The 22,241-nt window shown below is 43.7% G+C and overlaps 1 protein-coding gene across 3 annotated transcripts; it reads right to left on the reverse strand.

Annotated features, from left to right (window-relative positions):
- Positions 1-218: 218 nt before the first annotated feature.
- On the reverse strand, positions 219-18,386 carry LOC307070479 (atlastin-2-like). 3 transcript variants are annotated; one of them, XM_079728964.1, is made up of 14 exons: positions 18,308-18,386; positions 13,450-13,634; positions 13,154-13,363; positions 9,144-9,275; positions 8,451-8,555; positions 6,954-7,004; positions 6,803-6,859; positions 6,584-6,676; positions 6,294-6,432; positions 5,887-6,014; positions 5,614-5,670; positions 5,429-5,500; positions 4,674-5,105; positions 219-3,574 (listed from the first exon to the last, which is right to left on the reverse strand). In XM_079728964.1, exons 1-14 carry the CDS (start codon positions 18,378-18,380, stop codon positions 3,443-3,445), a joined length of 1,866 nt encoding a protein of 621 aa, XP_079585090.1. In that variant the 5' UTR covers positions 18,381-18,386; the 3' UTR covers positions 219-3,442. The 3 variants fall into 3 exon arrangements, with proteins under 3 accessions (XP_079585090.1, XP_079585091.1, XP_079585089.1); XM_079728965.1 differs by having other exon boundaries at positions 219-2,790; positions 13,154-13,366; XM_079728963.1 differs by having other exon boundaries at positions 13,154-13,366.
- Between the last annotated feature and the right edge of the window lie 3,855 nt (positions 18,387-22,241).

Below are 22,241 nucleotides of genomic sequence, written 5' to 3' on the forward strand. Positions count from 1 at the left end.
GACTGGACGATTCACATCCTTAGAAAGCATTAAGACTTTTGTGGGAGAACATAATTTTGAGATTTATGTGAACATTGGTAGTGCTGCAATGGTACTTCAGGCATTTCCAGCCTTTAAATGTAATGAGTACAATCTTAGCAAGGCATAGACTTCACCTTAACTGAAATCATGGAAATACATTGATTTCCAAACTTTAAAAATAAATTTAAGTTGTTGGTTTTGCATACATTATCTCAAACCATTAACACATCTCACTAATTTATTTTCTAACTCATTGCTTAGGATTACGAGTATTAATGTCAGAGCAATGCTCCATACACTATTTGCCACTTCATTAATGCCTTAAAGTTGCAGTTATAACATGCTCTTACTGCTCTCAACATGAGATCAGCCAAGGATTTCAACCGTATGCAATATATGATAGCTTCTTTGCAAGCCCCATCATGACAACGTTGTCCAGCCTAGTGAATGCGGGAACATGTTCCTGTGTCTGAGCACTTCTGAGCTAAGAATCTCATCCACCTTCTTTTAAATTAAACCTTCACTCTTGCTAAATACTTTGGGCCTACAATGTTGTAACATATTTTACTTTTTCTGGCTCATCATTCAATAAATATGTACAATTCCATGCAAGAATTCCCCAAAACACTCCTACATTAATATGGGATAAGCAACCATGGTCTATGGTGAATTGAGCATCTTTAAATCTTTTCTACAACCTGCAGCTGATAAAGACAAGGCAGACAAAATTGTATCTATAATTAAGGTAAACACAGATTTTATTGAAAAATAAATTACATGAAATGTATTTGAAGGCAGTTATGAAGATAACCGATCATTACATTAAACAAAAGGCGCTTCCAACAAATATTAAAACTATTCTCTGGCCATGTTCCAAACAGCTGAAAATTGAGAAAATCAAAATGGACCAGTTTTAGCTGATAAAAATTCAAATAACAAATGAAATTATCTTTAAAATGTATACATTTTATTTAAATATTTGATCTCACATACACTCCCTACTTGTACTAAGTGCACATAAAACCTACAAGACCGGTTGTGGATGGAATCTTTGAATGGAACACATGAGGCTGTGATGGAGCTGACCCCAGGTGAGTCAGTTTGTCCATCCCTCCTGATTACAGCCGACATCATCAACAGGACATCAGCATCACAACACAAGGGATAAGACAGTGTCGAGCAAGACCTACACTTTGAAGAGAAATCTTGAAAAACAAATGAAGTGAAACCCAGAGCTCTTGATTTTCCAGCCGTTCGGAGCTCATCCACATCTAGGTTTTCAGGAAACTGCTCAGATGAAGTCAACACAATGTTGAAACAACTCAGAAGAAATGACAGCAACCTACAGGCTGAAGGCAGATACTCTCAAGAGAGAATGGTGAGAAGCAGCAAAGTCCCAGTGAGGCCAGGGGTCTACAGGAAACCTTGCCACGTCGTGGGATGTTGAGGCTTTGGTGAAAGACGGCGAGACATTGATAAAGGGATGTGTGATGCCATTTTCTTTCTGGCTACTACAGTGGGTACATCCCTAGCTCTTAACACCATGCAGAGTCCAAACAATGGCAGGAAGCACACTAAATACCAAGCTCAAACAAAATCATGTCTCCTGCTATAAGCCGCTCGGAAGAGCCTGACTGCTTAATACAGGCCCCGTTCCGGTCTACCACCACTAAAGACAAAACTAATCATCCATGGGGAGGGACTGATACTGGGTACAGTTGCAGAGGGAAGTCGAGCCTAGCCCAAATATACAGTTAACCATCATGTCTTGCCATAGTGTTTAAAAGCTAAATTGTGAAAAAACATGATTGCATTTTTCCCTGTAATATTTCTTAGAATATATTTCCACACAGCCTTTCAGTTCAGATAGGGCTCGATTGTTTAATCAGACAATAAAATTAAAATTAGATCCAACTTCTGTAAAGAGGCTTAGGGTTGTAGCTACAATTTACGGTAGGGAAAGAATTATACCATGATACAATCTAAATATTAGATCAAATAACCATACCGAACAGGGTCAAATCAAAGTAAATGTCCAGCTCTGAATATTGTTTGTGTTAACTGACGGAAGACGATTGCAGAGACTGCGATCACCAGCGTAAAAATATGAACAGTCTCAAGTCTGCATCGGACATTACACAGCTATCCCTGAATTACCGCTGAGTCCTTACGTTGCGGGCTAGCGAGCTGGATGTCAGAAACGGGGCACACACAGTGTACAGTTGCTACGTAGCGCGCGTCTGCAAACGGCAGGGTTTCCAGTGTTAAGCTGTGGAGCTGGAGCCGCTGTTAGCATGGCACATCGGAGAAGACCACGACATTTTTTATACTCCTATTTTGGTTCGAGGCGACCCATGCCCGGCTTTGCTCCGAGCCTGCGATCGGCATGCCAATTTCACCCTACCGACCACCGGGGGCAGCAGAGCGCAGCCAGCAGGGAAGCCCTTTTCAAAGGGTCCTTTTTCTTACAGTATTGGGACACTTCAAACGGGAGGGAATGGCATGCAGCAAAGCACGACGGGGGAAGGTGGATCATACTTTGGTTGTGAACAGTTCAACAGTCCTAGGATGTGTCACGCATATCTACAAGGTGAGGGTGGTGGTGGACAGGGGAGCAGGGTGAGGGGGAGCGGGTCAGAGCCGGCCGGGTCAGTGAGCCTTTAGCTTGCTGTGCTGAGACGCCGGCTCCGTCAAGCTGGCTTTCAGAGAGTTCACCACCGTCTGCCTGACGTTGTCCTCCATATAATGTTCGCTAAGTGGCTTCAACACCTGCAGGAGAGGAGGAGGAGGAGAGGGAGGAGGGCAAGAGAGGCAGGGGGTGAAAGGAGAAGGGTGAGGAGCAGAGCAAAAGTGGAGGAAAGGATTTTTGGGGTGAGAGCCAGTGCTTATAATTGTGGATATGAATTTAAGAAACAAGTAATTGAAAAAGTCTGCTAACGGATTACAAGGACAAAGGAACTGAAAAAAAGAAGTGGAAGTGTGATTAAGGAACTGAAAGAGATACCAAAACAAGGGTGGAAAACTAAGAAGTGCTCTGCAATCCAACATGCATTCCAAAACGGAAATATATGTACAAGATGGCATAAAAATTCAAATAACAAACGGACACAGAAACACATAATTAACAACCATAACCCAAACCCCCAAATCACATTCATGACAAAATAGGGGTTTAAAAACCGTGTGGCAAGGTGCATGTCCGGGAGGTCCTGAGGAGAGCCTGTTTTGGTCCGTATTCATGGGTTCAGAGGTAAATGCCTGCAGACTGAACGCCCCCGGGCGCCTCAACACCGCGAGGCGGGCACAAAGCAGCCGAGGCAAAGCAGAGAAGTGTAATGTGGACACAGAGAAGTCAGCGCACCACAGAAAGCTTGGGAAGCAGTCTCTTTGACCAGGAACAAAAAACACCAGAACGAGGCAGCTAATGTTTTTTTGAGCGGTTGTTGAGTAGCGCTGCGAGAGAGCCCATTGCTCCGCCCGGCGAGAGGGAGCAGAGGAGAGAGGCGGGCTGAGCCAGGCCTCCCCCGATCGGCTGCCTGAGCCTTGAAAACACCTGCGATTGGACGAAGAGCAGGAGGGAGGGAGGGGGAGCAGAGTTAAACCGTCTGTGAGAGACATGCCCAGCAGGGATAAATTGCATTTCAACTTGTTAACCATGAGATGCAAAAGGACGGGTTCAGCCGGATTTACTCTTCTACATACAGCATGTCGGCTGAGATTGCAGAGCTGCCAGGATTCACACTTCCACGTCACATGAACGCGTGCACGGGCTTCGCTAAACCCAACTTTACCGCAGGGCAAACCAGGTACCGGAGTCCCTTCATACCGCTCTACTGATGATAGTTCTGATGTACCCATTACGGAAAGCAGTATAATATTTATTAATATTGTATTATTACATTATTATACTTTTGGAAAACAAAACATGATTGTTCTGTGCTTGACTAATCAGCTATCATTTGACACCTACGTCCACAGAGACGCCATGTTGCTATCCGCTCGTAGGCAGCACGTCTTTTGCGAACGTGTTGGTCTGTGCCTGGTAAAAGGGGCATCTACAGGTCTCTGCATAGCGTCGTTGTACTTCACATACGGTCTGACGCGGAAGTGTAATTTAGGTTTAAGGAGGCTTCAAACAGCGAAGAGAACTGCAGGGATGGGGGATGAAGTAGTGGGGGTACACCTTACTCTGAGTTGGAACGGAGGGCAGAGAGAGAAAGACATGCAGGCTGAGAGAAGCAGGAGAAAGGAGTGTTGCACTAGATGGGAACATTTATCATGGTGTATCAACCTCGAACCCTTCAATTACATCAGCAGATAAAGTGGAACCCCGGTGGAAAACCGCTGAGTGAACGGCAGGAATAGCCAGAAGCCAATAGCGGGAAGGGAAACATAACACAGAGGAGTGGAAATGACCGATCAAACGGTCAAAAAATAAGGAGAATAAAAAGAATGGCAACCACTCCCAAGCCTGTCGACAATTTCAGCGAGACAGGAGGCTGAACACGTACAGTCACTGACACAGACGTACGTTCACACACAAACAAACACAGGGCACACACACACAATCCTCCCAGTGGACCCTTCCTCACGGACACCCAGCCGTGGCCGGGGAGGGAGCCCTCTGAATCGCCCCCTCGCAGCGGACCCACCTGTTCCCAGAGGTTCTCCGCCACCAGGTCGATGAGCGCGCCAACCTCGCGGAACTCCCCGGAGTACTTGACGTAGGCCCAGGCGCAGAGGGACAGCAGCGCCACGCCCATCAGCAGGTTGGCCAGAGCCGCCAGGGTGCCGAGTCCCACGAAGCCCGTGACGCCCGACACCACGTAGGCGGCGAACATGACGGCGAACAGGGTGGCCGGCGTGCGCGCGGCATAGAAGATGTTCTTGCCGTCGTTGTGCTTGGTGAAGTTGGCGTAGGCCTCATCCAGTTCCCCCTCCAGCTGGCTCTGGTAACGCTGGCAGAACTCGTCGCCGCCCATCTTCTTGACCGAGCGGAAGTGGCGCACCGAGCACTCGCGGAACTCCTCGTGGCAGCGCTCCAGGTCGGCCGGCGCGATGTAGGGCTTGTCCCCGCCGCACACCTGAGAGCACCAGAGAGAGGGAGCTGAGCAGGTGGTTCAACACTGGTGGAGAGGGAGATATGATGAAGGACTTTGGCACTAGATGATGTGCTCATTCTTTACAGTTCTGGTATATAAAACCTAAATAGCAGGAAACATCAGGAGGTTCCACCCGAGATCATTATGGCCTTCCCTCGTGGTAGTATTTGAGCGGTCCCGTTATGGTCCTTCTGACTTGTCGTTGAAAGATACGGCGATAATAACGGCTAATAATAACGTGGCGTTGCCAGACGGCCTCATGGGAAATGTGTTGGGAGGGACTGAGGGAGTTGGGGCTTCCTTACCGCCTCCATGCTCTTCCCGTACAGGTCCTTGGCTCCGGCCACTGCAGTCAGATTGTTGGCTTCTGCCGTTGCCTGGGAGTAAGCAAGAAAAATAAGCAAGAAGGACATTGGTTGAAGATTATATGCAGATCCAAACCTGGCAAAGGTTTGATTAATTCATTAAGTAAAAGGGGATGTGAACAGACCTGTAGCATGGATTTAGGATGAGGCAGCTCCTCTCCTTGGTAGATCTTGATGTAGCTCTGAAAGTAAAATCAGGTATTAACAAAAGAAGAAATCAGATTTTCTAAATTATTCTTTTTTTTAATGTTTAAATATAACGACAAACCAAATATCTTCCCAGACTCCCAACACTAAGAGTGATAAGGAGGGTAATCTTTACGTTAGCAAACTAGGTATAACACGTTGCAGACGACGAAACAAACAAACAGAGCACGATGTGACCTGTGCTAGCACACCTTGAAATACTCCACCAGGTCCCTGCAGGTGACCTTGTTGCCGCCGATCTCCTTCTCCACTAGTCGGTCGGGGGCCAGGAGGAGAGGCACCAGCTCCGCCAGGTGAGTCTTAAAGTCGTCATCGATGTCTGAGAGGAAGACAACAACAGTCGAATCGCTTTCCTCACTCTGAGCTCTATCGGCCAAACAAAGGGTAGAATAAAAGCAAAGATCGTTTTCTCTTTCTAACTTTGGGGCATCCAAGATTGCGACACATGTAGACTTTTTTTGGGATGATTAAATTTGCCCTCTTTGATGGTCAATCAGTGGAGGTGTAGACGATATTAGCTCCTCTGACAGATATTTCCAAAATATCTCTCCAAAAGTGATGCATGTTGGAGGTGTGTGTGTGTCTGTGCGTCTCTCACCCCTGAGTCTACCGTCAAAGTATGGGTTGGTGGCCACCTTGAGGCCAGGGTGGGGCTGGAGGAAGCAGCCGATGTTGGAGAAACAAGAGTGGATGTGCTTCCTCACGTTCTGCAGCTCTTCGTGTTGGTTCTGCTTCACCTGGGGGGGCAAGCATCAGACTTTAGCTCTGGCTCATGTCTACAGGAGGAACCAGACGGGTTCAGGAGGTTGCATGTTCAAAGTTCTCCAGAAGAACACCACCAGGCACAGTAGCAGTTTCTCCATGAGGGCTACAGGGAGCAGGGTTTACCTGCAGCCGTTTCTTCAGGAAGGCATTGCCTCCCTCTAGGCCGTAGTCGTGTTCATAAGGATAGCACCAGTCTCGGATCAGGAACATCAGGGACTGCAGCGGAGACACAGAAGGACAAAGGCCCGGGCCAAACGCATTACGTTTTACAAAGAAGATCTGATGACCTCATTCACTGTCCTAGAGGAAGAAATACACTAATCTAATAAGAACCAACAAAACCTGGAAAGGCTTCAGGTAGATTTCCTCCATGGCCAGGCGCCCATACTCTGTAAACAGCTGCAGACATGAAGATAGACAGCGTTAGCATATCCAGAGACAACAACATCATGGAGAGCTAGGGCTGGGTGCTACATGGTCGAGTGGTTCTGACCTGCAGGTGCTGTAGGTCATCTTCTTGGACGTTCTGGGTGAGATTATACACCTGGAGAAGCAAGCATATTGAACATATGTTAACTACCTAAAACAAGAACATTGACCTCTGCTCCATTTTGTTATCAGTTTATCAGTATTATATGGTTATTAGTATAATTAAAATGTGCTGACATTTTTCAAAAGTAAAACACACTGTTTGTTTGCATTATCATTAAATAGTATAGTTTGTCAGAAAATAACATACCCAAAGTAAATGGAGTATCTCCACAACAGCAAGGGGTATACTATTTAGTCTTGCTTCCAAAATAAAAAGATAGGTCAGGGAGAATATAGATTGTTGTGCTAGTGAAATAATGCATGTGGATAATAATGGTTTGAGTAAATAAAGCTAGAACCCAGCGCAAGTGTAAATATTGAATGACGGCCTGAAGTAATTGTCATGTTTTATGGTACTATAAGGCCATAGCACAACATCTGATTAGTACATTGGTCAATATTTGAAGTCAATAAATTGAAGTAGGGTATCGGTAGAGGTTTTAGTAGAGGTAGGTTGAGGCGAAATATTCAAATAAAATCAATGCGAATTGACAACATAAACTTGACGAAACAGAGGTAGGTAGATATCTTGAGAACCCATTATACAATTTTGACACTATAGAATGGTCAGGGTGGATATAGTTGATCAAACAAGTGCAATTGCACCATACAGCCATCAGATGGCGATAAATATTGTGTGTTCAGTTCAAAGGCAATTTACCCATTTCCTCTGAATCCCTCTCTTAGTTAATATACATGATTGTAAAAAACATGTTAGGCATCAAAATTGGGCAGACACTGGATTATCCGTTTGGTTGGTTTTATGCGATCAAAAACAGAAACAATTTTTTGGTTGCATAAAGTTGTTTTTCATCGTTTTTTGTTCTAGTTCTGCAAGGTTTAGTCACAGAGCGATATGGTTGGAATAAGGAGAGTCTCAGCTTTCATATGATTTAATTTGTGTAGATAAAATCATGTGAAAAAGTTCACCGTTGCTGTGCAGTTAGGAAATACACAACTCAATAATGTTACATGTTGATTATTTTGGGGTTGGAATTGTCTTTTTGTGTAGCCAACACATCTATCAGTCTTTGATAGATTTAAAGTGGAGAATCAAATCTTTCTAGGGATGTTTCGCATGACTTTCGCATGTGTTTAAATGCCTAAAAACTGCTTTGAGATTGCAGGGGCTTTGCCTGGACACTTCAGGATGAATAAAACATATATGGCATTATGTGTTATTGAAGTAGCTGCATATTACAGGTAAGAGGGCCTTTTCAAATGCTGAAAAATCTGTGGAGCGCCGTCACCGCCTTCTGCCATGTTTTTATCGAATGCAAAGCAGACTCACGTTGCATGCTGCACCTGCACAGTATAAAATATGTATACATGGCATGCCAATAGTGGGCGTGCAATATCTTCACACCCTGGTACATTTACTAAATGATTGTTGTTGTACCTGTACAGAACTGGTCATGGTGCTCAGGGCAAACACGGTTGCGCAGTCTTTGATGGTTGATTGGCTGTCAAACGCCCCCTGTGTGTCTACTAGCAGTACTGCAACCTGGTTAAGGAGAACAGCAAACACAGACAAAAGACAGGTAAACATTAATCCGCCAGACCCGCAAAACGCAACGCACCTTTGACACACGCACAGTGTATGCACCCATGTGACCGGGGTGTTTGTACACCAGTCCATGTGTGCGAGAGAATGGAGTTCATGTCCAAATTCCAATGGTGGACGTAGCATAGCGATGTGTAAGGAGGAGTCCCCCAGCTCGTAGCATAGCGATGTGTAAGGAGGAGTCCCCCAGCTCGTAGCATAGCGATGTGTAAGGAGGAGTCCCCCAGCTCGTAGCATAGCGATGTGTAAGGAGGAGTCCCCCAGCTCGTAGCATAGCGATGTGTAAGGAGGAGTCCCCTAGCTCGTAGCATAGCGATGTGTAAGGAGGAGTCCCCCAGCTCGTAGCATAGCGATGTGTAAGGAGGAGTCCCCCAGCTCGTAGCATAGCGATGTGTAAGGAGGAGTCCCCCAGCTCGTAGCATAGCGATGTGTAAGGAGGAGTCCCCCAGCTCGTAGCATAGCGATGTGTAAGGAGGAGTCCCCCAGTTCGTAGCATAGCGATGTGTAAGGAGGAGTCTCCCAGCTCACCTTAGTGCCGTCTGACCGCTCAACCACGAACACCTCGCTCCAGGCCTGGATGCCTGTAGTCTCTCTCTCACAGCCTCCCCTCCAGGAGAAGCCTGACAGGGGCTCATCCTCACCCCCCATCCAAGACTCGCCCTGCAGGAGGGAGACAAGGCAGAACGAGGGTGAGGAGGAGAAGGGCAGGTTATTCACGGATGAATAGGGGGAGCTGGAGCAAAGCATTGGTCAAATAAAACAGGGGTGAGAGTGAGGTTACAAGTATGGACATGACTTCTGAATACCATTCACAAACCTACAGTTACGAACCTAGAACAACCAACACATACTTGTTGTAGGCTTTTGTATGTATACGCAGCAGAACATACATTAGTGTTTGCTCTTGCGAGTCAGTAACCACAATATTAACCTGTTTGAATAACACTCCAAGCCAATTGGATCGATTTGCAAGTCAAAGTATGCATTACAAAAGACTTCCAGCGACGGAAACCAAACTGCCACCCTAGCTCTACGGATAAGCTTCTGAGGTCAGCTTCTGGGAAGCCCAAATATATTATTCATAACAAAGTATGAAGTTAGCATGCATCTAACTGACACATACGATTTCAACTAGAAAGTCTCTGCTGAAGAGCAAATACACGATGAAAAATGATGCTAAAGAATGCTCCTTGAGTTTAGAGGTGGTCAAGTTCCAACTGCGCATCAACATGCTTGGCAACAGCTGGGGGCCAAGGGTCTTCCATGAACTGTTTTCCTGGCCGTGCACGTGTGATGTAAGGTGAGCTCTGCCGCTTTCGTGTCCAGCTGCTGCTAGGAGCTCCGGGGGCCTGGGTGTCCAACGCGCCGTGTGTTGGAGAACATGGCACACAGCTGCTGACCCTGATTGTGTGTCACGTTGTCTTTCCAATGTGTTTGTGGTAGAGCCCTCACATTTGCTCAGACCAATGAATGCAAATAGAATACTGAGGTATGCTAAATAGTGTTAACACAATTGTTATTTGTACTGGCAAGTCAGAGCAGACAGACCACATTTCTCAATGCCTCAGAGCACAATATTATATTACAGTATTGCACAAGTATATACCAGACCTGCAAACAGAGTAAAAAAGGTGCCAGTGTCACGGGGGGGGGGGGGGGACTGATCGGGATATACGGCTACTCGAATTCTGAGCTACCCTGGGCGGGATTTAGCGTGGATATTCATAACGGAGGTTGTAGCACACAATACAATGGAAAGATTTCAAATGACAGACTTGGATGCAAAATGTAGCCCTTTATTATACAGAAATTTGCTGTTGGTGTATTAGCCTAGGACAACACCCTTGCCAGATTATTTATCTAAATAGCCGTATGTTAGAATTTTACTAACTTTATGTAAGGTCTACGTTCGTGCAGTACTCGGCGTTGACTCAGTCCTAAAAATACAATATTATATCACATCAAAAAAGCGGAAGCTAACGTTAGTTGAATCAAGCAAACAAATAGCTGTTGTTTTTGCTCCAAAAAGCTTGACTTACCTCGAATTTAACATAAGATAGTACCTTCAAATTAGGGCTGTATGGTATGGACTAAAATGTATATCATGGTATGATTTGAGGCATAGACGGTAACGGTATTATTTCACGGTATGTTAATTTTATCTTCTAATTTGGATATAAATGCTTCTGAAGGAATAAAATACTGGTAAGGCAGCAAAACTGCATAAAAAAATATTAAAATCTTTTCTCAAGTTACTTCCATCTCTGTAGAACACTAATGTTTAATAGTATGGATTGGTTTCTCCACTTGCTTGCAGACCTATAGTTTTGGCATCTCAATTTGGCGTGTGCGGGCAGGTAACGCGTACCTGGGATCGAGTGTTACATCTCTTTAAAGCCCTTTGTATCGACATTTTGAAAGGGAACCATGTCCTTACACAGGTAAAAAGTGACAGCGTTTTTTATCTCGTTCCACCGCTGGCATTTTGTTGTCATTACACACAACACTGTCTATCGGTCACACGGTAACGTCAAAAACCATACCGTAGCGCAAATTCACATTGGTGTACTTTCTATACCGTTTATACCGTACACCCCTACTTCAAATTGACGTAAAGAGTTTCCATCAGACTCTCGCGGTAGCCAGGGGTCTCATCCAAAGGCGAGCTCAGTTGGCGCTGTGTGCTTCAAGATTCTGAAGCAAGTGCTAAGATTCAATTGGCCCAGAGAAATGTCAATTATAAGAATACTCCAATAATGTTTCGCAATTCTAGCCTGCATGGCATGCATATGAAGGACAGCCCCCCCCCCCCCCCAAAAAAAAAATCTGGTTCTATGCGATTCACGTGAATGACCCAATTGACCAAGAAAACGCAGATTGTCACCGAAAAGCGACATGATTGCAGGTATGATATACTGTAGATTACTGGCCGAGTTTGCCTCGGTCAAAGATATTTCACATAACCAGACAGTATAAACTAGTGCTGTCAAGCGATTAAAATATTTAATCGCGATTAAACGCATTAATGTCATAGTTAACACGCGATTAATCGCACATTTTTTTATATTCTAAATATCCCTTGATTTCGTGCTGCTAGCCTTTTAGTGAGATCAGTGAGTGTTGAGAAGGACAGTAATAAAATATATTGGGTAAGATAGATATAAGAAGAGAGACCCGCTGTGAATTCAACCCGGTCCACTTGACATCGGGTAGGTGCATGACAGTGGTAGGCCTACCGTAAAACTTCAATAGCCCAGGCTTTTATTTGTTTCAATCACTGAACTTCCGAACAAAACTCTTGCTCAGCAAAGATGGGAAATACTATAACATTTATTATTTATACCAGTATGAATATTCCTACCGTACGTAGGCCTATACACATTACCAGGCTATCGAATAACACACACACACACACACACACACAGTGGCGGAGTGGTAATCGGGAGAGGCGGGAGAATTCCCGGTGGGCCGTTAACGTTTTGGGGCTGTCGGGCTGATTACTGCGGAAAACAAAATTGGGTTTATAAAAGTTCCTAGCAGCGCTGACCGGCAGCCTGAGCTGTGCGTCCGCAACCTCTCACTCACACAACAACAGCCTCAACACTCAAAAACTGTCAACGTCGCAACCAAGTTGATTTTGTCTAGAGGGGAGTAACTGAGGGGCCCCTCCCGAAGTGGTACAGCCCAGGTGGGCCTTGAACTACGATTGGTCAGAAAGACGTAACAGCTAATGACAACATTGAACTCTCGTGCAGGCTCGAACAGAGTGACACATAAACACACACACACTTTGAAAGGACTTTTTCACCCGCTCCGTATCCTTGCTTGCCCCAACAAGTTTGTGCGGCGTGCTTGTTGTTTTGTTTCCGGTGTAGCTAGATCCGGTATGGTGTTGTAGTTTTTTTAACGTGACTAGTTGTTGCTAGACAGCAGGTGAAAAAACGACAAAGTTTGCCAAGCCATAAGAGCGTTAATCGCGTGATAAAAAAATTAACACCGTTAAAATTGGTTTGCGTTAACACCGTTAACCTGACAGCACTAGTATAAACATTGTATTCCAAAATACAATGTGGTTGTGCATGCTACTCAAAGACAGCTAGAAGTTACTAGCTTTTATAACGCATGGCCTCAACAATCATTAGCCGTTTAAGAAAAACAAAGAGTTCTGTCAAATATTAGCAGAATCATGCAGATTCCCGAGTGACTGACTGAACACAAAGGAAACATTCACCATTTTCTCCATGATAATGCCTGTTCAGTGCTAAACATCCACACCCTGGCTAACACGCACGAGAGAATCAACGATTTCACACGAGTATGACGATTCTTTACTGCCCCTAATACTTTGTCAGGTTGACATTTTTTTATCTTAGTTGAAGTAATAATGAAACCGTCCTACACAGAGCTTTATAGTGTATTCTCCAATAGTCTCAAATACTTTCCGTTCCGTCTCAGTCATTAAAAAAAAACAATGGCAGACACCGCTGGCCCTATAACCCAAAATGATTCATCAGAGTGCAACCTGTACATTTAATTACCTGGTTGTGCATGTAGCGCAGCATGAAGTCCAACAGGAAGGACTTGCCCTTGCGGAAGGCCCCAGCCACCGACACCACCACCACGTTGAGGTCCTTCACATGGTCCTGCAGCAGGATGTTCTCCAGAGCCGCCTCGTCCAGCTCAAAGCTGTGCTCCTCTTCATTGGCCAGGACTATCTGGATGGGCCTGGCCGCTTCCTTCGCTGCAACCTTCTGGAGAAGATGAGAGGTTTACTGTCCTATGTTCTAGATGTGAAACTATTTTGTGGACCGCAGCACACATGGTTGCACTTTACCTTCTCCTCTTCCTGGAAACCTTCATCAGGGGAGGGGGTTGTGGCTCCATCTGTACCCAATTTTGCGGTTAGTTTGTGGGACTGCAGTGTCAATCCACCCTCCTCCACCTCCAGGTCTTCAGGTAGGGCTATGGGTGGCCTGGGTTTATGATGGGAAGTCGGGACATCCCCTAGCTCAGTAACACCTTAATAGACATGGAAAATCAAAGAAATGTGTAAATAGTCATATTAAACTGTGTAAAGGAGATATGTGGGTCATATTTTGGCTGGGAAGTCTTCCAGGGAGCGCTGTGCAAAGCTACATCTGGATGCTCGTCATGCTCAAAAATAGAACTGCAATGAAAAGCACAAAGGGCGAGATAAAAAGAAACAGCAGCCTGGCATGTCCGGTCCCGGAGGTCCCTTTAGGTCACGCCTCGTCTCCAACGCCTTCTATGTCCTTCTAGGCAAGTGGAGCGCTCCTTTTTTTCAATCACTTTAAAATGTGCATTACTTAGAATGCCCACAAAAGGTTGCCATGCCATTGTCAAAATTCAGATTTAAAAAGATTGTGGTCCTAATAATGCCCAGTCACTGAGAAAGCAGTATTATTTTGACCAGGAGTTTTCAAATAAATAGAAAGCATAGGGGCGATTTGGTCTAAAATAAAACCTTGATTCTTTCAAACTAATGGACAATTTGTAGGGCTGTCCGGATCCACGGTATTGGTGCGATATTGGCCCATTACGCTGGATCGGATCTCGGAGGGGAGAAATAAATATGATCCGATCTGTGCAGCGTTTCACGTGATATCAACAATAGTCGCCAATTAGGCGTATGCGCATGACAGCTAATGCATGAGAGCTACCTGTTGAACAGTCAAGTCAGCAGCTTGGCAGTAATTCAACCGTAAAGAAGAAACAGCCTGGCTGTTGCACAGCTCACCTCGGCTGTCGCCGAGCGCGATCACGCGGTCACGTCAGACGCTCCAGCTTGGGCAAGAGCGGATCACAGCTGTAGTGTCGCAAAAGCAAACCATTTTGGACGTCCAATCTATTAAACAATTAATTGATTGGAAATATGATTATATATCAGGCGTTTGGTGTGGGTATCCTCGTTTACGGAGCGTTCAACAGCATTGAGAAGAGCCGTGTAATAAATAACGATAGTCACATTCATTATTCTATTTTCTACGTAACTGACTATTCGACGATTGTTGCCCACCCCTAGTTATTAATAAAAAAAGAAAACGTCAATAATTAGATAATTTCTATTATCTATTCGTTTAGGCAAGTTGAAAAGTTTTTACCATAAATATATGGAATGTTGAAAAGGTTTAATAAATTAAATGCAATAATTTCTGATACTAGAATTTGAATAAAAAGGACCCTAAAAAACGTTTAATCCTCTGGCTTTACAGAACATGAACCACTCAACAACCTTTATTCATATTAGAGCTCAGTTTATCTAATATAGGGGTTGACTGCAGGAGTATTTATCTTTGAGTGGCACTCATTAAAATCCCCTCCCAGATTCTATAAACAGCCTTTCTAAATCGTTACAAAACTAGGTCTGTGTATGACAAAGAAACACCTGTCTTGAACGAGTCCCATCAAGCTACTTATGGCATAGGCTACTCCTGCAAATCTTCAGGAATGTCTACTCCAGCACAACACGTGGTACATGTAACGCCAGCTATTTGAATGAGTTTAATAAATCGCTTTATTTCAAAGTGATAATATCAACAGAATACCATCAGTAACATCCGCCCTCCTTTCTTGCTCTCTCAAATTTGAGCGGAAACATGGGGTTAATGAAAAATATAAAACACTCCTTGCCTCTCCATCTGAGAATTCAGAAAGTCAGCAAGCCAAACGAACAGCACCTGTCACAGAGGAGACTTGGAGACATGGCTCAGCATGGTCCTAATCAATGCTGCTTAGCCATGGAGAAAGAACAACATGTGAGGCTTGCAGTTAGTGAGGCACTGCGTGTACCTACACTCGTTAATAAAGTCACTACGTAACAGTAGAGGGGCTGGTAAGTAACAGCCCTCAGCATCAAGCAATGTGAACACATCCCATGGCATGAAGCACTTTTTTTCATGGCCCTGTCTGCACATACGGTCTTTATGAGGGGGGGATTTAAGACTACTGTAATGCATAATCAACCTACCATGCACGTTAAGCGCAGTACTGTCCCCCTAACGACCTATGCAATTATTTTATATGTGCAGGGCTATCCAACTAATAGGCGGTTACACTAACATGCTTACAAATTAGGCCATCACCTCCTCTGTCGACTAGAGAGAAAAGTGTTTGTATCGAGGTCAGGGGTAGCTCCAACCCCTCAGCATGAGGAAGCGGAGAAACCAGGCAGCCACTCAAAAGCCACTGCTCTGCTGGGATAGCAGCATTTGTGCATTGCAGCACTGTGCATTTGGGGCCAGACAGGCCGTTTTTTGTCTACATTAGGGTTTCGGATCTAGGCACATACATCCTCAACAAAAGATCCTTGGACTGGAGACCTCTAACCACTAATGCAATATTTTAAAAAAGGCACTTGAATCAATGACCAAATAATCAAGACACAGCATGTATGGTACACACCAAGATGTATCAAGATGACTATTTTTAGCACAGAAGATAATCCTGACGAGTTTACCTCTTGATTGAGAAAGTAAAAGTCAATTTCTCCACATGTTGTATATAGGACAAAGTTAAAATTAGAGCCCTAATTTCTTGTCTTTCCAACCACCGAGATGTTGATGAGCATATTGACATACATTGCAATTCAAAAATACATATAAGCACATAAACCCAGAAAAGGTGGTAACGGGACGTTTAGTCAACATTGAACCGGTTGCATTGTGTGAATTAGCAGGTGTACACCAGGTCATCCACAATTACCCTTCCAGTATTGCACCACTCCACTTCTGGTTAAAGGGGCTTATGTTACTGTGGTAAACACTAGTTGGACTAGCTAGCTACATCCTTGCTTCGAGGCCAGGGCCAGTCCACCTACTACCAGTATAACAAACTACACCCAAGACTGCACTAGATCGAGATCTGGGTCAGTTCCCCAACCACGGGCTAATATAAGAGCAGCAGTATTCGATTCCCTCACTTTTCTTTTAAGGTGCCAAAGTCAAAAGAATAAGAATTTCCTTTGTCGACTAAACTAAGCAAACCCAAATAATAGTCATGCATCTTTATATATTGAAAGAATGTCAAACGTCACAAGTATGGTGTTAAATCAGAAACGTTTATGTATTTGGTTTAAACTCTTTAATTCTAGTTATTATGCATGAAATAATCCAAAACTGTAAAAGATTGGACCAAATCCCAACGAGTAGGCCTACAATTTGTCCACAGCATTGCTTGGCTTCTAGAAAGCAAAGCCTATAAGTCATACAATGCTCTTTTTGTGGAGGTGGACCAAGTCTTGTGTGTGCAATTTGCTGTGTTGTTTGCTTTCAATAAATGTCCTTATTGTATGTTTCGTAACCCTTGTTTTTGCAATAGAGGTTTCATCATTTCAATCCATCATTTTATTTTCGAAGTAGAGGCTTTTCTAGACGTTTTTTTCTAGAAGGAAAACAGTATTTCGAAACCATTAAAGATGCTCCAACAACAAGTCAGATGAAAACTTATCCAGCAGCTGTAACTTCACACCAATTGCGCTGATGAAAATAAGTCTCTCCCTCGGTTCTCGGTAGCTTATTTTCGCTTTACTGCTAAATATAAGGGGCCCTATTTGTTCTATAGGCTGAAACGCATTTAGTTGGTTGGTTAGCGTTCACACAAAGTGATGTGGCCATTGGTCAACTAAGGCCTACATCTAGTTTACACAACGCCTGACACAACTCAGACAAATAAGCAGGCAGAGCTCTGACTCTTTGTACCGAAGACAGAGTGCGGATTATTGTGACTTTTACTTAACAGTATCATAACAGCAGGGGTTGTGAAAAGAGCCTTCCTAATCTTATCTCTAGGACGTTGGTAGTGTATACCTTTGCGTGTGTACTTACTTCATAAAAGCTACCACAACTTTCAATTCTGTTTTTCCTGACACCACTTAAAGCATTTATCAATATGACAGATCAGAGGCGCTATATGTCGACACATGCTAATGGTTTTCCCCTAAATTGAGCTCTAGGATTACCAGTTTATGTGCATTGTTGTTGTAAACCAGAGCTCAAATAGACACAACTCGTAACGTTACCTGACTGAACCGAAGGACTGTTAGCATCGTTAGCTACCATCTTAACTTGTAATTGGGCTTTCACCTAGTACTACATTGTATACTGTAATCTAATCACAGCAATGTATAATGACACCAAGCTTCAATTGACCCCGAAACGGTTGTTGAAATAGTGAAACACCCAGGGACTAGTTCAACTGGAAACCGACGACCACATTAGCTTGTAAATTAGCTTCAGGTGGATAAGTATGTCGGACTAATAATAGCGTATTTAAAAATAAACGAGTCATTAGTGAAGCGAGGAGCCGGTGTTTTCTGCACAGTGCGAAAAACACAACCCTGGCCATGGGGAAAGAGGCCAACCGACTCGTAAAGTTTATTAGAAAGTAAGCGTTCCGACCGCCTTACACTGGATAAAGACACCGCTCGGCTCAGAGTCACGGCCATGCCACCCGCTACCCCGACCCTCACGAGACACCCAGAGCCGCACCGCGAGCTACTTATCGGGCCATACGGTGGTCCAACTTAACGTTACGTGACGAGTTACCGCACACAGCAGTTCGTCTCTGGCATTCAACTGCAAAAACTAAATCAGAAACAATGCAGGTTAACTACTGTCCAACCGGGTCCTGCGTCCGCTTCGCCGAAATTAGTTGTAGTTTTTATGGTTGATTACCTTTGTCAAATGTTCGGGGTTGACAGTTTGATTCAAAGGGGTTCCGATTCCTCAGCCCGCTCACCTCCGCCATCTTGGATCTTGTATGTACTGAATTTGAACGTGGCTGACGTCAGGAGCGTCTTTCTGTAGCCTGCTCGTCGAGCTCCTGCCAACCAGAATCTGGGACGGCTTCAAGTCAAGCAGTTTGCTCTCGCAGAAGTAGGGAGGACTGCTCTTTTTTTTGGAAAATAATATTAAAATAGAAGCATCTGAATCATGTACTGTATAAAATAAATTCACCAAAATGCATAATAAAAATCCTATTTTTTTATGGAGTCATCGTAGTCAGTCTCATAATATGAACGACGCCCATTTATTTATTGCCATTACATGCTTGTGAAAACTGTTCGTTAAATATGTGTTTGTTATTTTATCGATACATTATTTTACACATTATCCATGCATAAGGGTTTTATTTTTCTCAGGTTTTTTCACTTGTTTATTACTCACCCAGATCTCATTGTGAGTGATTATAAATAGGCCGGAAGTTATTGTCATCAAATTGTGAGTAAATTAATTTAAAATAAAAAAAACATGCATAAGCACACATAATATTACTTATAATTATTTTCTTTCAACCATAATTTCATTTCCTTTTACTCTATTGTGCCCTCTTCCTTGGCCTAAGCGCGCACTCACATGCACACAGACAAACACAAACACACTTATTGGGGTTAAGCAGGAGCAAACAAAAATGTGTTGTGTTTGTGTGTGTGAGTGTGCAGTGGCGGTTTTAACATAGAGGCATAGGTAGGCGGCTGCTTGGGGCCCCCATAGTGCATGGGACCGCAACCAACCTCAAAAAAACACTTTTTTTAAGGGCACAAACAGAGACGAATCAAGACAAGTCTAAACGCGAAAATAAAATTAAGGGTTAGGAAAAGGGTTAGGAAATAAAGTTACCCAAGCGGCTCAAATAAAATAAAAAAGTAAAAAGACGCCGGTAGGTATTTGGCAACGCTGCCAAAGATGACACACTTTTTAACAGCTACTGTTGGGGATACAGACAGGAACAACAATGTCCGAAGCGTTGAACATGCCGTTACAGCAGCAGCAGCAGCTAGCTGTGAAGTGGCGCTAGGTGAAGACCTGTGAGAAGACGTCAATAAGTAGGAAGTAGTGTTGGAAGCGTCTAAATCTATCTTCTCTCTCTCTCTCTCTCTCTCTCTCTCTCTCTCTCTCTCTCTCTCTCTCTCTCTCTCTCTCTCGCTCTCATAGGTTTTTGTAGAATGTTTGAAGTGTTCAATCTCAACTGTAATGTCAATTCACTTACAATATCCTGTATCTTTTGTAGAATGATTGAAATATCAATCTTAAAGGGATACTTCACCGGTGGAGATATGAAGGTCATATGAAGTAAATAATTCTTTGTATTATAAATGTGCAAAAAAAAATTGCAATCCGTTAATCCTAGCCTGAGAAAAAAGGCAGAAAGTGGTCTCTCTGGCTCAAAAGTAAGAAATCCTCCAACTACCACAGTGCATTGCGCTCGCTGCACCGCCCGCCTGTTTCCGTTTGGAGGGGGAAGGACCCATTATACTAGCGCGAGTGTTAGCGCGAGCAAACATATCCATGATACGTTGACTAGTTTAGACTTCTGCTCTTATTTTTTTTCAAACGCATCATTTGTATATTACTGTACAGAATAAAAACAATTGCTAATTACAGTAGCTCAGCATATCAAGTATTTGTACTCAACCTTTTCTCCCCAGTTGAAATAAGTGTTTATCTTATACAGTAGGCCTACTTTAGTATAACAGCACTTGGATTAGTAAACAAATCACAACAACCAACATGAATTTGAAGTTTTATTCATGAAAAGATATGAACTATTTACAAAAATAAAACATGTAGGGTGCGTTTGCTAGAGTCATAATAGTCACAGCTCACCTTGATCATCTACTGTCTCCTGGTAGCCAAGGCAAGCACGGCACCAGGATTCCAGTTTTGGATGGGCCAGCCTAATTGTTGGCGGTCCTTAAATTAAAAACATTATCAAATCCTTGTTTAACCTAATACAAATGACTGACTTATATACTATTATATTATCTGTGCATAATAGCTTGATGCTCTTTAAATATTTTGTTGCATTGTAAGAAGTTTCGGTGCATAGGACAGTCCTATCCGCGATCGCTCCTTAGGCCTTTTACACTGCCAAGCCGGTTCGGTCGCGGCTGGGCACGAAGGAACGTTCTGCGTCTTTCTCGTAGATCGCACCATCTTTCAACGTCTTTGTTAAATGCGACTGCATCACCTTCTCTCCCATGATGGTCAGCAGCTCGCGGATTTCACTGTCTCCCCAGTTAGAACTCCTACATGTTGATATGTTGTCGCATGTTGTCGCTGCTTTATTGTCTCTGTTGTAGAGACAACACCCCCCCCCCCCCCCCCCCCTCCCCGCGCTTTGGAATCTCCATTACACACCATACCTGGCTGTGCTTTAGCACGTCACTCTATAGATCCAAGGCCTATAGACTGTAAAAGTGGTCAGGAATCTAATATTTCCCACATAGTTTAGTTATGCTCGTATAGCATGAGGCCGACCATTTCATAATTCTGTTTGATCGTTATAAGTTTTCAACAATATTTCGATATCATTAGCAACAGACTGAGCTTGGCTTATTATACAAAGAAGATGCATTTAATTGTGGCCTAGGCTACTACGAGATAATGACTAATACTATAGCCTACCGCGATATCACTGTCATCCACAAAGATAACAGCCCTTTAACGCAAATCGGATCAAGCATCCATATCCACAAAGATTGCTGCATTGCAAAAATAAAGCATTTCAGATTTTTTTTTTTTTCAAGAAAAGTTTTGGCTGGACCTGTTAAACAGTGGATGGTCCTAGGTCCGTCAGGCCCACCCATAACGCCGTGCCTGAGCCACGGTACTGCCCATCTTGTGCTGGGTAATTAGCTCTGCTGGCCTGGACAACACAGGAAGCCGATACTGTCTAAGAAAGAAAGAAAACAACATTAGCAAAGCAAGATAAATTATGCCTTGAGTAGCCTATACAGCATTACACAGACTTCAAGCTAACATAACGTAGCCTATGCTCTGCCAATTAGATCGGCTACTTTCGGATAACTACATTGTCATGTTCCCTGGGACTCAAAACTATTTTAGCCAATATGTTAGTAAAAAAACAAACACTCTATGCTCAGACGTCTGTTTTTCCCGGCGGGCTTTGGCTGGCGTTTCCAGTTTACTTTCTGGGTCCGGAAATATGTATCCAATACCCAACTGTTCAGATGAGGCGTAAAGCCTGGGTGAGAGGTTACACACAGGGCCCCGTCCTTTGGCTGTTTCTCATTGCAAATTTGTTCTCCAGCTAAGCCGTGTAGAAACATGGCGGACATTGTGTTTACATCTCGTACGCAAGCTCTTCTTCGCCTTCAAACGCGTCATTTGACTTCATCTCAGGAGAAAATTTGATCAGGAAAGCTGGGCCAAGGGAAGACTGGGTTAGACTGAGGGAAAAAAAACTTTTTTTAAATATTTTTTTTATAATGATAGAACGCCAATTCTGAATCGGTGAAGTATCCCTTTAAGTGAAATGCCAATTGCAAGCTCATTCACAAATACAAAGTCAATAATTCATCTTGGCAATATTTGCTAAGTATAGTTTGTGATGTTTTGCTAAGTATATGACTGTTTGTGGGAGTTTACCCTAACTACTTGTCTTGCTGTTTATTTTGATATTGATCTTTAAAAAAAAGAATAAACAGTGCTTGTTTTCCTGGCACTTTGGCAAAGACAGGTGTTATCTGAAACCTTATTCTCTTTTGGATTCCATCGTGACTATAAGCTGGTGCAGTGCTAAAATTTTTGTGTTCTCTGCTTCCATCTTCATTTTGGAGTAAAGAAGTGTACGCAGGATTTAAAG

Source organism: Pollachius pollachius, assembly GCF_949987615.1.
Source record: "Pollachius pollachius genome assembly, chromosome: 2".
Classification (NCBI taxonomy): Eukaryota; Metazoa; Chordata; class Actinopteri; order Gadiformes; family Gadidae; genus Pollachius; species Pollachius pollachius.

What these genes read in the sequence shown, in the direction of transcription:
- LOC307070479 (XM_079728963.1), bottom strand. Translation starts at nt 18,380, where the DNA reads ATGGCGGAGGTGAGCGGGCTGAGGAATCGGAACCCCTTTGAATCAAAC. An exon ending in ATCCTAAATCCATGCTACAG is followed by an intron (nt 5,501 to 5,613) that starts GTCTGTTCACAT and finishes GCTTACTCCCAG; the next exon opens with GCAACGGCAGAAGCCAACAA. An exon ending in ACGGGAAGAGCATGGAGGCG is followed by an intron (nt 5,106 to 5,428) that starts GTAAGGAAGCCC and finishes TGGTGCTCTCAG; the next exon opens with GTGTGCGGCGGGGACAAGCC.